Genomic DNA, 13059 nt, shown 5'->3' on the forward strand with positions numbered 1-13059 from the left:
TCAAATGAGATCGTGCTTGCCAAGCACCTACTACGTGCCAAGCACTCTAAGAAGGGGGCTGTATGCGTGTTGATGATGTGGACATCTGTGATGCCTCCCTGCTGGAGCTGAAGCTGGAGTCACAGTGTCTAAACTGACATTTGCGAAAAACTGTGTCTTGATTCAAGATGGCGGATCCATTTTCCCCCAAACCTACAGCTGACCTTGTAGGACGTCGTCTATCTGTTGCTCGTCCTGGAACGAGCAGGGCAGAGGGCCTGTTGTATGGAAGACCCAAGGGCAGGGCCCCCCAAGCAGAAAGTCTTTGCTCCAGAACAGACAGGGAGATCAAGCCTGACGTACACGTGAGGTGGGCCCTGGGAGGGTGTGTCCTGTCCAAGGTCACAGAGCAGAGGTCTAGGATCCCAGCACAGGGGTATGTGGGAATCCAGAGACCTTATCCTGCCGGAAGGGGAGGGGCTACAGCCGGGAGTACTGGTGCTGCAGGTGGCAGCCACTGAGCCACACCACCATGACTGAGCTCACACGCACAGGGCAGGCTGCGTCCTGGCCTGTCTGGGCCTGAGCACAAGTGCGTTCTGCAGAATCCACTCATTCATCCACTTTTGTGCCCACTCGCGACACAGAGTACGTGTGTCCCAAAGGCTGATTAATTTCCCAAGGGTCGTATTAGCATATGAGGGTGTGGGTCTCATTTGCAGGTCCCCCAACCTTGAGTGTGGGATGAAAGTCAAGGCTGGGGGTCCTGCAAAGGGGACCCACACCGCCATCAAGCAGATGGCCTCAGCCCAAGGGACAGCCCGTGAAGGAGCAGTGCTCCTGTTGTGGCTATGCACAACTGTGCATAGCTGTGCTGACTCCCCCCACCCCCACCCCCGCCACCCGCCACCCGCCACCCGCCCTGCAGTTCTCAAGGCGGAATGCTATTTCCCCTGCCCACCTTTCCCTTTATCCACTTGTGTTGGTTAACTGCATGTGTCACCTTGGTTGGGCCGTGGTACCCAGATACTGTTCTGGCTGTTTCTGTGAAGGTGTTTTTCAGATGTGATGAACATTGAAATCAGTGCACTCTGAGTAAAGCAGATTGCCCTCCTTAATGTGGTGGGTCTCATCCAATCAGTTGAAAGCTTAAGCAGAACAAAGATTGACCTCCCCCAAGCAAGAAGGAAATCTGTTGGCAGACAGCCTTCCACCTCAAACTGCAACTCTTCCCTCAGTTTCCACCTGCTGACCTCCCCAGGGGACAGATTTTTGGATTTGCCAAGCCTCCACCATCACAGGAGCCAGTTCTTTAAAATAAACCTCTCTATATGTACATTCTGCTGGTTCTGTTTCTCTGGTGAACCCTAATATGCTACTTTTGTTTAGGGATGAAGGATAGTTACCCAAACATTAATAGAAGGGCTCCCTGCCATACAGTCCTCAGGAACATCACTGATACACTGGTGTGGTGCTGCCCCAACTGCTCCCCCTCAACTCCGTGCAGCCCTGATAACAGATCATTTCATTGAAGGTCTTCTCTGAGTGTCTGTCGTGGAGGAGGCGGACATCACTGACTAACCCCTGGAGCAAGAAAGAGGCTGGTGAGTTCCAGGAGAGAGGGAACAATTGTCAGAATTGTTTGAACCACCCGGCTGGTAACCCCAATTGGTTTTCTTCCATAATTCATCAGACTTTGGTGTATTAATGTCTCCCTCCCATATTTTGAGGGTGAAAAAATAAAAAATCGTCAGTCTTTTTTTTCCTCCTGGGGAAATAAAAGCTCAGAAAATGTATTGGGGAAGGTGTCCTAATTAATGGCTTCTGAGTTGAGGTTATACACTTCAGTGTTTGATAAAATCTTGATTGTGGAGGGGCTGCCAAGAGGCCCCAGTTCTCAGCTTATAGACAGAAAAGAAACTGTCACCATTGCACAGGAAGTGACACATTCACCCATCCCCCAGGAAGGAAGACAAGGATCCAGAACCTGTTCCTAAGATACGTGTAAATCGCACATTCCCAGGGTGGGAGCTGCCTGTCTCAGCTGGACGACAAAGACCCACCCGAATGATGTCACAGTCGACAATCAGCTTTGTTCAGGAGTGGATTCTATTTTTTTCCATGTGCACAAAAACAAACCTGGTACAGTGACAGAGAAAAAGTGCTTTAGGGAGAGAACAGTGCATTTGAGGAGCTAATTACATTGACAAAAATTGGAGTTGAGCACATCTGAACAACTGTCCAATTTGGAAATGCTACCTAATGGTCTCCAAGGACACTCAGTGAGTCCTTTGCCACGGGGAAGAATGTGGTTTCCGTATTAATCTATAAATGGGAACCAGGGAGTACAAGTCACGGCAGGTACCGACGGAGTGGAAGTTGGGGATAGACAGGGGGTGAAAAGTCACATGTGGGGGCCACGTGGTGCTTCTCCATGAGGCTGAATCGTTAGAGTTGGGGCAGGGAGGGGAGCTTGGAAATAGTTTAGGCCGAGTCCCTCAGAGCAGAAAGGCGTTGCCCAAGGATCCATGCTGAGATAGTGGCAGAACAAGGACCAGAGTCCACATCTCTCATGTCTCCTCCACTCTCAGCAGAATACTCCAGAGGCGAAGCAGCCTGCCTGGTCTGGGCTGAACTGTGCCCCCCACGTGCCCCATGTTCACATGTTGGGACCCTCCCCTCCACGCTTGGAATATGGCTGTGTTTGGAGATGGGGCCTTTAAGGAGGTGATGAAGTCAGAATGAAGCATCAGGGAGGGTTCTTAGCCAAGCTGACGGGTGTCCTTATACGAGGGTATGTGGGCACCAGGGGCACGCATGCACGCAGGCAGGAAAAAACAAACAAACAAAAAACGATGTGGAGACACGTTGAGAAGACAGCCATCTGCAAGCCAAGGAGAATGGCCTCAGAGAAATCAAATCAGCTGCCCCCTGGATCTCGGACTTCCGGCGTCCAGAACTGTGAGAAAATAAATGCCTGTGGTTTAAGCCTGCCAGCCCGTGGAAGCCCAAGCAAATGAATGCCTTGCCCTTCCGAAGTCTGCCTGGGCCAGAAATGCAGTTTTCTGTATTTCTTTCCAGAGCCCATGTGTTGCCCACGGTGGCTTTTTGTGCCGAGAACTTGTCTTAAAGAGAGCAAGAGAAAGGGAGAAAAGCTGGCATGGCAGAAACACACGGCGGAGAGCCCAGCGCTGTTCTGTTACTCAAAACCTCCAATCCAAAAGTGGGAATGCTGAGAAGATGCTTGGAGATCTGAGGGGGGTCCCGTCCTGCCGTGGTCCTTTCACCAGTTTCCCTCTGAACTTCATGGCAGGTGCTACATACCTCCCAGCTCAGGTTTCTTACCAGGAAAATGGGCATCACGCCACCTCGTCTTCTGGGGAATCTGTATGCCCCATACCCAGGGAGCAGACGCTACCCTGTATCAGGATTAAGTTGGCAAACCCCAAATGCTGACAGGCATCCTCAGGAGAGCAGCTGGATCATTCTGAGTCTGGCTTGTTCAGACTCAGGTGTCAGCAAATCCAGCTCCCAGTCCCAGGCAGCCTCTTTCAAAGCTGCCTTCTCCTTAGGTGGTAAAGACATCTGTCTACATGATTATATTTCAGGGTTTTGGACTGAAAATAGTGCTCATGGAGCAGGGACAGTATCTCTAGCGCCTGAAACAGTGCTTGGTAACATTAACTAGGACCAGCCAAATTTTGAAATTCTCATGGTCAGAGTCACCTCTTTGGGTTAAGGCATGAAAGACCCGTTAAATCTGTTATCAAGGGGCCAGTCATATTAAGACATCATCAGCCATTAACACTTCTTTGTGACTCATGAGAGTGGCCTCAGACCCACCCTTAGCCCCTTAGGGACAGAGGCTGGGGCAGCTGAGTTCTACCGGGAGAAGAAGGAAACAGATTCACAGGCTGTGGGGCAGAGGGGAGGTGGAGAGCACAGACAGGCATGTTGTATGCAGGGATGTGGGTGACAAGAAAGGAGAAAGGATTTCACGAGGAACACTGCTTGACGATGCTGAACCAGTCAGACCTCACATCAGAGTCACCTTTTGGCCCAATGGCCCAGATCATGAACGTGAGGGCCAGTACCCAAGTCCAGCTGGGTCTCTTTAAGGGTCTTGGCATCTCGGAGCTGGCCTTGGCCGGGACCATGAAGCTGGGTGTGCGGGGATGAATTCATAGCCGTCACACCCACCTCTCCCAGGAAAGGAGAGAGCTGCTGGAGTGATTGGCACTCAAGGGGGTGGGGCTACACCCATGCTCTCAGCCAATCAGCTTGCTCGCTGGTTCCAGGCTCCTGATATCCATCCTGTGGTAGTTGGACCTACTCTAGGGGAAGCAGGGAGAGGACAGGGGTCAAATGACAACAGCTAAGCATGGGGCAGCCTGGGCCTGTCAACCAAGGGCCTAGGGCTCACAGACCGACAGGGGAGCATGGGAAGGCTGCCTGGCCATCCGTAGTCCATGGAGGGAGGTGGCGGCGAGCCTCAGCATGGGGAAGAGGACATCTGGTCATAGTCAGGGCACTTGAGCAAGGCTGGGTAGTTGCTGTTCATCTGCAGGGAGGCATCGCTGGAGATGTCGGAGGGGCTGCGGCCCCGGACCCAGGCGTCCGGGTGTAGGAACTGGCCTGAGTAGTCAGAACAGTTGCTGAGACGCGGGCGGTAGAAGCCGGGGTGAGGCCTGTACATGTCATCGGCGGTGTACCTCTTCATGAACAGGTACACGGACATCACCCCGGCACTCTGCGGTGAAGAGAGAGCAGAGGAGAGCTGGCTGCTGGCGGGGCTGGCCTTGGACACCGCCAGGAGAGCAGACGCAGTGGGGACGAAGGGATGCGGCTGGGGGATGTCCCAGGGAGGAGTGTGACAGAATCTTGGGATGAAGGGCAGTGGAGTGGGCGGGTCCAGGAGGCACGGAGCCTCTCCCTCCTCCCCGCTCAGCCCGGGCAGTGCCCAACTCCCCATACCCCCTCCACCTGTTGGAAGGGGTTTACCTCTGTTAGAAGGAAGGAGATGGCAGCGAAGGCGAACGACCAGCCGTACTTGTAGTTGAAATAGGTCTCTGTGTCCTTGGTCCTGTTCAGCATCTCGTCGTTGATGCTGGAGATGTAGAGCACCAGCCCCACCACGAGAGACAGGCCTGGCCGGACAGCGGGGGCTCAGCGCAGAGGCCTGGGGAGTTTGCGGCCGGGCACCCCCCCACCCCCGCCTCCTGCGGTTCAGGGAGGAAGCCACCAGCCTTGTGGGGACCGCGAACTCATTCTGGAGTTCAAGGGGAGCCAGAGTTCTTCTCCTGAGGACTCTCTTTAGACCATTCCCTTCTAGAAAGCGGACAGCTGCAGGTAAGAAAGCTCCCTGTCCAGCCACCTTCTGAGCCACGGGGAGCCCGATGGTCCTCACCCCGCCTGCCCACTAGAATCACCTGTCAGACGTCCATGCCACAAGCCCCGCCCCCAGACATGCTGAGTCCCGTGGCCTGGGCCCGGCCTGGGCACTGTACTGCCTTGAAAGCTCCCCAGGCAACGCTAATGTGAACTAAGGGTGAGAACCACTAAGTTAGCAAGTGACTTTTGCCAAACTGAGGAGCAACAGGCTCTTCAGCCAGGGTCTCCAGTCCCAGGATAGATGGTCACGTGACCATGGAGACCATGTGGTCCATGGAGACCATGTGGTCCATGGCCGGTGCAGCCCACCCACCACGGGTGTGCAGGAGAGATAAAGAGGGTTCATCCAGGTTCTGAAAAGTGTCCAATCAGGAGGCCAGTGGCACCCAAACTCCTGCTGCCATTGTGCAAATGACCGATTCAGGCATCCATCTCATCAATTACTGACTGTAATTGAATCAGGACGTAATTCATTACTCTGTTTTGCACTGTTAGGGTGTAATTCCATTCCCATGATTAAATGAGGGAATTCTGAAGGATGAATGTTAAAAGAAAACAGCTGGGATTCAAGCCGTCCCCGGCACTTAACTCACGCTGGAATCATTGCTGGCCCAAGTGAACCCTCTCGATGGCTCTCATGAAAACAGCTTCATGGGACCCGGCTCCCCCTGAGATTTCTCATTCTGTTGCCCACGGCTGAAAAGACCTCAGGTGCTTCAAAGCTACTGTGTAGCCTTGACTAGTGTGAAATCCATAGAAAGATCAGGGAAGAGCTTAACCCTGTCTGTACCTCCTGGATTCGGTGGAAACACAACCATGCAGAGGGTGGGCTGAGGACGTTGCAGGTGCTCAGTAAATATTTGTTGGATTGATGGGTGGAAGGATGGATGAATGGATTAATAGATGGAAGAATGGATGGAAGATGGGTAGCAGGGTGGATTGAAAAAAAGATGGACAGATGAATGAAAGAAAGGATGGATGGATGGGAAGGAAGCAAGGAGAAAGTCAGAAAACCTCTTGGGCATCAGGTGTTCTGATGCCACCTGGCTCCCAAGCTATACTGACAAGAAAATGTTGGGGAAAGGAACCTAAAGTCGCTTGGGAGTCAGGGGGCAGTCAGAATGCCTGGTGCCCAGCAGCTCTTTATCCTCTTCTCTTTCCATCCATCCATCCATTATTCAGGCCATCCCTCTACCCATCTTCCATCTATAATTCCTCTCTTATCAACAAGTCCAAGGCTCCAGGGCACCTAAAATACATGCCCTGAGAGCCACGCCTTTGGCTTGATCTCCAAAAGAAATTCCTCAAGAAATTGCACAGGTCACCTTGAAGGGGAGAAAGAGCCTAGCTTCCTTTACCACATTTCCTTCCTGTCTCACTCCCCACACTCCCTGTAGTGATCTCTCCCATCCCTGTGGTTCCCTCCCCTACTCGCTAGGCTGATAGCTCCACCGCTGTCTTTGGTATCTTTTGAAGTCCATGAGCCCCAAACCTTGACCTCTAGCAGCCTTCTGCCTCCAGATGTCACGTGGACATCTCAGGCTTTGCATTTCCCACTCTAAGTTCACGATCTCTGCTCCAGATCTGCTCCTCCTCCTATGACCCCTAGGTCAGTGATGCAACTCATCGTCCACCTAGTGTCCAAGCAAGAACTTGGCACTCGCCCTCGACTTCTCCCCTGAAATCTTAGTCCTACTCCTACTGAGTCTACCTCCCAGGCAGGCCTTGAACCCTCTCATTTCTCTCTTCTCTCATCCCCTCAATCTGGGCCCCCATCCCCTCTCCTGTACTATTGAAACAGCCTCTCACCCACTCTCTCTGCCCCCTGTCTTGCTTCCCTCCCTCCTGTCATTCCCCAGAGAGGTCATTCCAAAATCCAAATCTGTCATGCCATTCCTCAGCTTAAAATCCTCCTGAGGCTTCTCACAAAGTCCCAAATCCATAAGGCGACCTCAGGTACCTTCCCCAGGCTCACCTCTCACCACATCCCGCCTTGTGCTCCCACCGCAAGGAGGAATCATTACGCTTCATCTCCCCAAAGCTTCATCCTCTCTCTTCCCTCCAGGCTCCACCCCACCCCAATCTCACACTCTTTACCTAATTCCGACTCAGCCTTCATCTCGCCTTCTCCTGGAGTCCTCCCTGGCCGGCACTTGGTCTGAGTTCCAGCCACTGCTCCTGGCCCCCACAGCAGTCCTTGCTGACCGCTGTCACAGCCTCTTTCACTGCAGAGTTCATGTTTCCTGTCCACTTGTTTCTAGCTCCTATTACACTGCCCTTCTAGTAGACAGTGATTCCAGCTCCCAGGATAAGGTCTGGCAGATATCACAAATGAATGAATAAACACATGGATAAATGAAAGAAAGAATGAATGATGCAGTACAATCTGGAGTCGCAGGAAGACAGATCCATAAAGAAGGAACCAGGATGGGCCCAGGCTATGGAGAACAGGGCATCCCTGGAAAGTGAAGGGGAATTTAGGGATCTCCAGGGGATGGTAGAGGTCTGGGAGGTGAAGAGGCTATTATTCCAAAGGCACATTGTCTTTCTCTTTCACGCAAAAACATGAGGACATAGCTCTTCAAAAACAGGAATACTCATCAGTGGGAACTAAGGAGGAGGGGTGGTGATGGTGCAGAGTGAGGAGGACCCGGGGTTCTAATCCCAGCTCTGCCCGGTGAGGGGGCCGGTCAGGTCACTGCTCCTCGGAGGTGCGGGACAGGCCCACGGTCATCAGCAGCCTCCTCCACTCTGACTCAGTTCTGCCTGGACCACTGGCTCAGCTGGTCCCGTGCCAGGAACTGACTCACCGCCGTGACCAGAACTTCCCAGAGCAGAGCTGGTTAGGAATCAAATGTCACAAGTCCAGAGTGCATGAACGAAAATGACACGACTTACCAGAGAGGATGAAAAAGATGCCGGAGACAAAGGCCAGGATGGTCCTGTGGGGACGGATGTGTCCGATGTTGCTCAGGATAAACCCAATGAACATGAAGAAGAGGCTGACCAGAGGGAACGGTGTGGCTGAGCGAATCATTTCTAATTAAGGGAGGAAAGGACGCTGTCAGCCTCAAGTGTCTTCCCCGCAGCTCACCCCTGTGAGTCAAGTGTTCCTGGTAGTACCTGCCAGCCGGTCCCCAAAGCCCCCACCCTGCATGGGCATCTTGGTCTCCGTCCCCTCCTCGGGTGGTCAGAACCAGCTCTGGTGAGGCAAGGCTGTGACGTCAGTCTCACTGGGGACCAGAGAGCTTGCTTCGGTTCCCTGGGTGCTATGGTGTGAATGTTTGTGTCCCCCACAAAATTCATTTTGATAAACCTAGCACCCTGTGTGATGGTATTTGGTGTTGGGGGTCTTTGGGAGGCACTTAGGTCATGAGGGTGGAGCCCTCATGAATGGGATTAGTGCCCTTAGAAGAGACCCCTCAGAGTTCCCTCATCCCTGCCTCCATGTGAGGACACAGCAAGAAGGCACCGGCTGTGAACCAGGGAGGGGGCCCTCACCAAAACGTGAGCACGCTGGCACCTTGATCTCAAACTTCTCATCTCCAGAGCTGAGAGAAATTAAATCTCTGTTGTCTCTAAGCTGCTCAGTGTGTGGTATTTCATTATAACAGCCCAAACGGAGGAAGACACAGGGTCCAGATGCCTTCTCATTTGCTCAGGTCACAACACTGGGAGACTCCAGCAACCTGGCACCACCACTGGGTAAGTAAGTGGCAGAGCTGGCTCTGGTGAGCTCAGGCCAGCACAGCCAGCTGAGTCTAAGGGCATGAGCTCTTGAGAAACGAGCTGGTCACCCTGACTCTCCCCTCTGCCCGGCTCTGCTCTGCCCACCCCATGGCCTGGGCTGGAAAGTCTGAGGCACCTACTTAGAACGTTGACAGTGGACTCGGAGGTCAGCTGGGTGTTCATGGGCATCACATACTCTATGGTGAAGCAGCGGCCCCGCTCCTCGCCTGTGGAGACAAGCATCCCTTACATTTCCAGTTCCTCCTTGAACATGGATTTGAAGTTAGCAGATTCAAGTGGTATTTCCAGATGCTTCTAGGATCTTTGACCCATTGTGTATTTATGCCTGGGCTGGATCCAAACCCTAGGGGGTCCTGTCCCTGGCTGGTGGCCCCCACTGGGGGCGGGCGCCCATCCTGACAACATATCTTTCCTGGAGAAGCACCAAGAGTCACGTGCAAAGCAGTCAGCACTGCAAACTCAACACGGAGTCAAAGTCTGGTGGCCGACTCGTCACTTTGGGACAGACTCCACTGATGACGGCACATGGCTGGCTTGGGTCCCCAGAGCGGGTGTCATGGAGCAGAACCCCCAAAGCCTTGTCAACCACTTTGGCGGTGACTTCAGACTCTGCTTCAGATTTAAGCAGAGACAGATACACACAGTTTAGGGCAGTGGGAGGGGAGGTCAGTGTCAGGTGCCATTCCCAAAGTAGACTCAGCATGTCGCCAGGAGGCTAGGCCTTGAGGTGTCCTCTCTGCTAAACACTGGTGGGCACCAACCACCACCCCATCCCCCAGGGCCCGACCATGACGCTGGGAGGACCAAGCGCTCCCTCTGCCCCGTGCTCACATCGGTTTCAGAGCCCTCCAAGAAGGGGTCCGCGACCCACGACCCTGCGGTGTTTCTGGCCAGTCTTACAGGGCGCGGGATGCTTTTCTTGTGCAGGCTGGTTTGGGGCCACAGGAGCGGATAAGGACAGAGCACTTGGAGTAGCAACTCCAAGGGGTCCAGAGAAGACCTAGCAAGCGGGTGGGAGGCCCAGATGGGTGGAGTCCAAACCCACACCATCTTGCCGGGAAGGCCTGCACTTGTGTTTTCTCTCTGCCATGTCACGGACACAGGAACAGCGAAAGTGCTAAGTGTTTCCCATCCTGCCAATGAGTGGAGACAAGTGGCACTGAGTCAAGGAGATGGTACTTGGAGTTGGGGCCTTTGGGATGTGTTCAAGTCATGAGGGTGGGGCCGTCATGAATGGGTTTAAGGCCCTGATAAAAGAGATCCCACAGAGCTCCCTCGCCCCTGCCGCCACGTGAGGACACAGCGAGAAGGTGCTGGCTACGGAGCAGGAAGAGGGCCCTCGCCAGAACGTGCCCATGCTGGGACTGCACCTCCCTGAGTCCTCATCTCCTCGTCTGTAAAGCGGACATGGTAACAGGTCCTGCCTTGCAGTGCCGTGGGGAGACACTGAGGCCCACGATTCAGCGAGCTGAGGCGTGCAAGGGCGTTGGACCTGTGCGACGGCTGCCTCACAGCCGGGGCATGGAGCGTGGGGAAGCCGGGGTCACGTTCCCCTTTCAGGTGGGAAGACCCAGGTCCCAGGAGATGAGAGGACTTGCCTAAATGGACATCAAACACTGGGGCTGGAGTTTGGACTGGGTCCTGATCGCTGGCAGGAGCGTTGGCGGGAGTGCTGCCCGGAGTTCATGAGACTCACGCGGTGTGAACTGCCTCCTCCTAGCAGGGACATCTCTCCCCCGGGGGGGGGGTCTCATAGGCAGGTTTTCCTGGTGGCGGTTGCTGCTCTCTTGGGGTGGCGGGGAAGGGCTGTCCCCAACCCCAGGCACCCTTACCTGCAAGGAAGCAGACTCTCCAGAGGCCAGAGTGCAGGGACATCTTGATCTCGGTGCTCTGGTTCTGGGGCAGGACCACGCCCTCCTCCAGGTACAGCCAGTAGTCGGTGCTGACGGCGATGCCCAGGAGGCCCAGGCCACACACGGCAAAGACGCTGCTCAGCAGGGTCAGGGCCTTCCTTCCGCAGGCACTCATCTTCCCGACGGTCAGCGTGCGGCCCGCAGCCGCGGTGCCAGCCGCGGTGAGTGGGCTCTGGGGGCAGAAGAGACGGTGAGCAGGCAGTAGCAGCCAAGGTTCTGAGGAGGCCACGGTGAGGGGCCTTTGGAGGGTAACTGAGTCAGCCGGGCCAGGCCAAATAGATGACTGAAAACCAACAGGCCAGCTCCCTGGATGTCAGGCCATGGTGCCACCTCCTCCCCACTAGAAATTCACAGCTTTCTTGACAGGCCACTGCAAGGGGCTGCCTGGTTCTCTCTGGGAGACCCCCTGGCTGGATAATGCCATTCATTCACTCATTCATTCAGCAACCCATTGTGCCCGACAGGGGAGACAAAAGGATGAACCTGACGTTATCCTTGGCCTCAAAGAGTTCCCATCTAGAAGACAAAGGCACCCTCAAGGCAGCCGGGAATGCAGCTTGGTGGGGGCTGTGGGAGAGATCTGCCCAAGAGCCCGGTGGGGGGCGGGCAGGGAGGAGGGATGGAGGCATGAACTCTGCTGGGGTGGGCTTCCCTGGGATGAGAGGGACTCTGAACATGAGTGCATCCTGGCAGAGAGCAGCGGGGCCCAGGCAAGGAAGTGGCAGGAGTCTGGGGGAGAGGCTGAGGGGTAAAGAGGGCAGGCCTCCAGGAAGGTGTCTTCCTCGTGGATTCTGATCAGCTGCAGACCCGGGTGGGTCATGGGAAAGAAGCCACACCCCAGGCCATGTTCAACAGGCCATGTTCAAACCCACCTCATTGTCTGACTCGTGCCTGCCCAGCATGCGGTGTTGGCAGGAGCCAGCTCTGAGCCAGCCACAGAGCCGACACAAGGTGAGCCACATGCACACCTACTGATACCTGCCTGGGCCAAGCCCTGGGCTCAGAGATGGAGCTGGGAAAAGTGAGGAGTAAGGCAAGCAGATGCCGCCCCACAGAGCCCACAGCCCAGCTCAGAGCTTCTGAGCTCTGGCTGGAATCTGGAATCACCCGGGCAGTGTCTAAAAGTCCTTAATGCCCGGGTGCCTGTCTGAGAGATTCAGATGTAACTGGGCTCGTGTCAGGGCAGTGGCATCGTTCTGCTCCCAGTGGTTCTAATTGCAGCTCAGGCTGAGGATTGCCCTTTGCTGTTTGAAGTGTGGCCATTGGACCAGCAGCATCCACATCCCCCAGAAGCGTGGTAGAAATGCAGAATCCCAGGCCCCTCTGACTTTCTAAGTCAGAAGCTGCATTTTAACACGATCCAGGTGAGTCGTATACCTGCTGAAGTCCCAGGAGCACTGTGGCAAGCAAACAGGTGACTACGGTACAGTGTCGTGACTGCTGTGGCCAGGAAAGCTCAAGATATGGTCAGAGCCCAGAAGAGGGTCACCCAGTGGGGCTAAGTGAAACAGCAGAGCTATTTCTAGAAGAGGGCAGGGTCTGGGGAATCTCCCTTAAGCCGGTCATGCTTGCAACAAATGTTGCCAGGCTGGGAGCAACTTTCACTGGCCCCTTGCAATAATGCAAAGTCAGAAATTTTGCAACAGGATGTTAATGTTCAGGGAAGAGTCAGGTGCCACAGCACCTGTGATGGGAAGGCTCAGGCCATCACCCTCGGGGCCCCAGGGGTGGCCCAGAAGCCCTCCCCCAGGCACGGCATCGAATCTCAGCTGAGGAACAGGTGGCTCTCGGCTCAGCCAGCTTAAAGGGGACAGAAACCACACTCACGATGATTGATTCGTCTGCAGAGTCTGAGCTTGCTGGAAGGGCAGGGAAAAGATGGAAGGGGAGGAAAATGGGTGCTCTTTGCAAGAAGAAGGCACATCCTGGCCTAGATTCCACAGCACCAACCCTGCTCTATCAGCTGACAAGGGAGAGAATGACCCCCGTGCCGGCTTCCTGGAGGCATGTGAGTGCCTGGAAGCAA

At 54.6% G+C, this 13059-nt stretch overlaps 1 protein-coding gene across 1 annotated transcript in view; it reads right to left on the minus strand.

Annotated features, from left to right (window-relative positions):
- Positions 1 to 2070: 2070 nt before the first annotated feature.
- CACNG5 (calcium voltage-gated channel auxiliary subunit gamma 5) overlaps positions 2071 to 13059 on the minus strand; it is a 37024-nt gene continuing 26035 nt past the window's right edge. Inside the window, exons 2-6 of the mRNA XM_006199331.4 lie at positions 10953 to 11205; positions 9240 to 9326; positions 8269 to 8409; positions 4981 to 5126; positions 2071 to 4729 (exon numbers count right to left, since the gene is read on the minus strand). Coding sequence (XP_006199393.1) covers positions 4472 to 4729; positions 4981 to 5126; positions 8269 to 8409; positions 9240 to 9326; positions 10953 to 11148 — 828 coding nt within the window. The 5' untranslated portion in view covers positions 11149 to 11205 and the 3' untranslated portion in view covers positions 2071 to 4471. The remainder of the gene's footprint in view (positions 4730 to 4980; positions 5127 to 8268; positions 8410 to 9239; positions 9327 to 10952; positions 11206 to 13059) is intronic.

The sequence above is a fragment of the Vicugna pacos genome, chromosome 16 (assembly GCF_048564905.1).
Source record: "Vicugna pacos chromosome 16, VicPac4, whole genome shotgun sequence".
In the NCBI taxonomy this organism is placed as follows: domain Eukaryota; kingdom Metazoa; phylum Chordata; class Mammalia; order Artiodactyla; family Camelidae; genus Vicugna; species Vicugna pacos.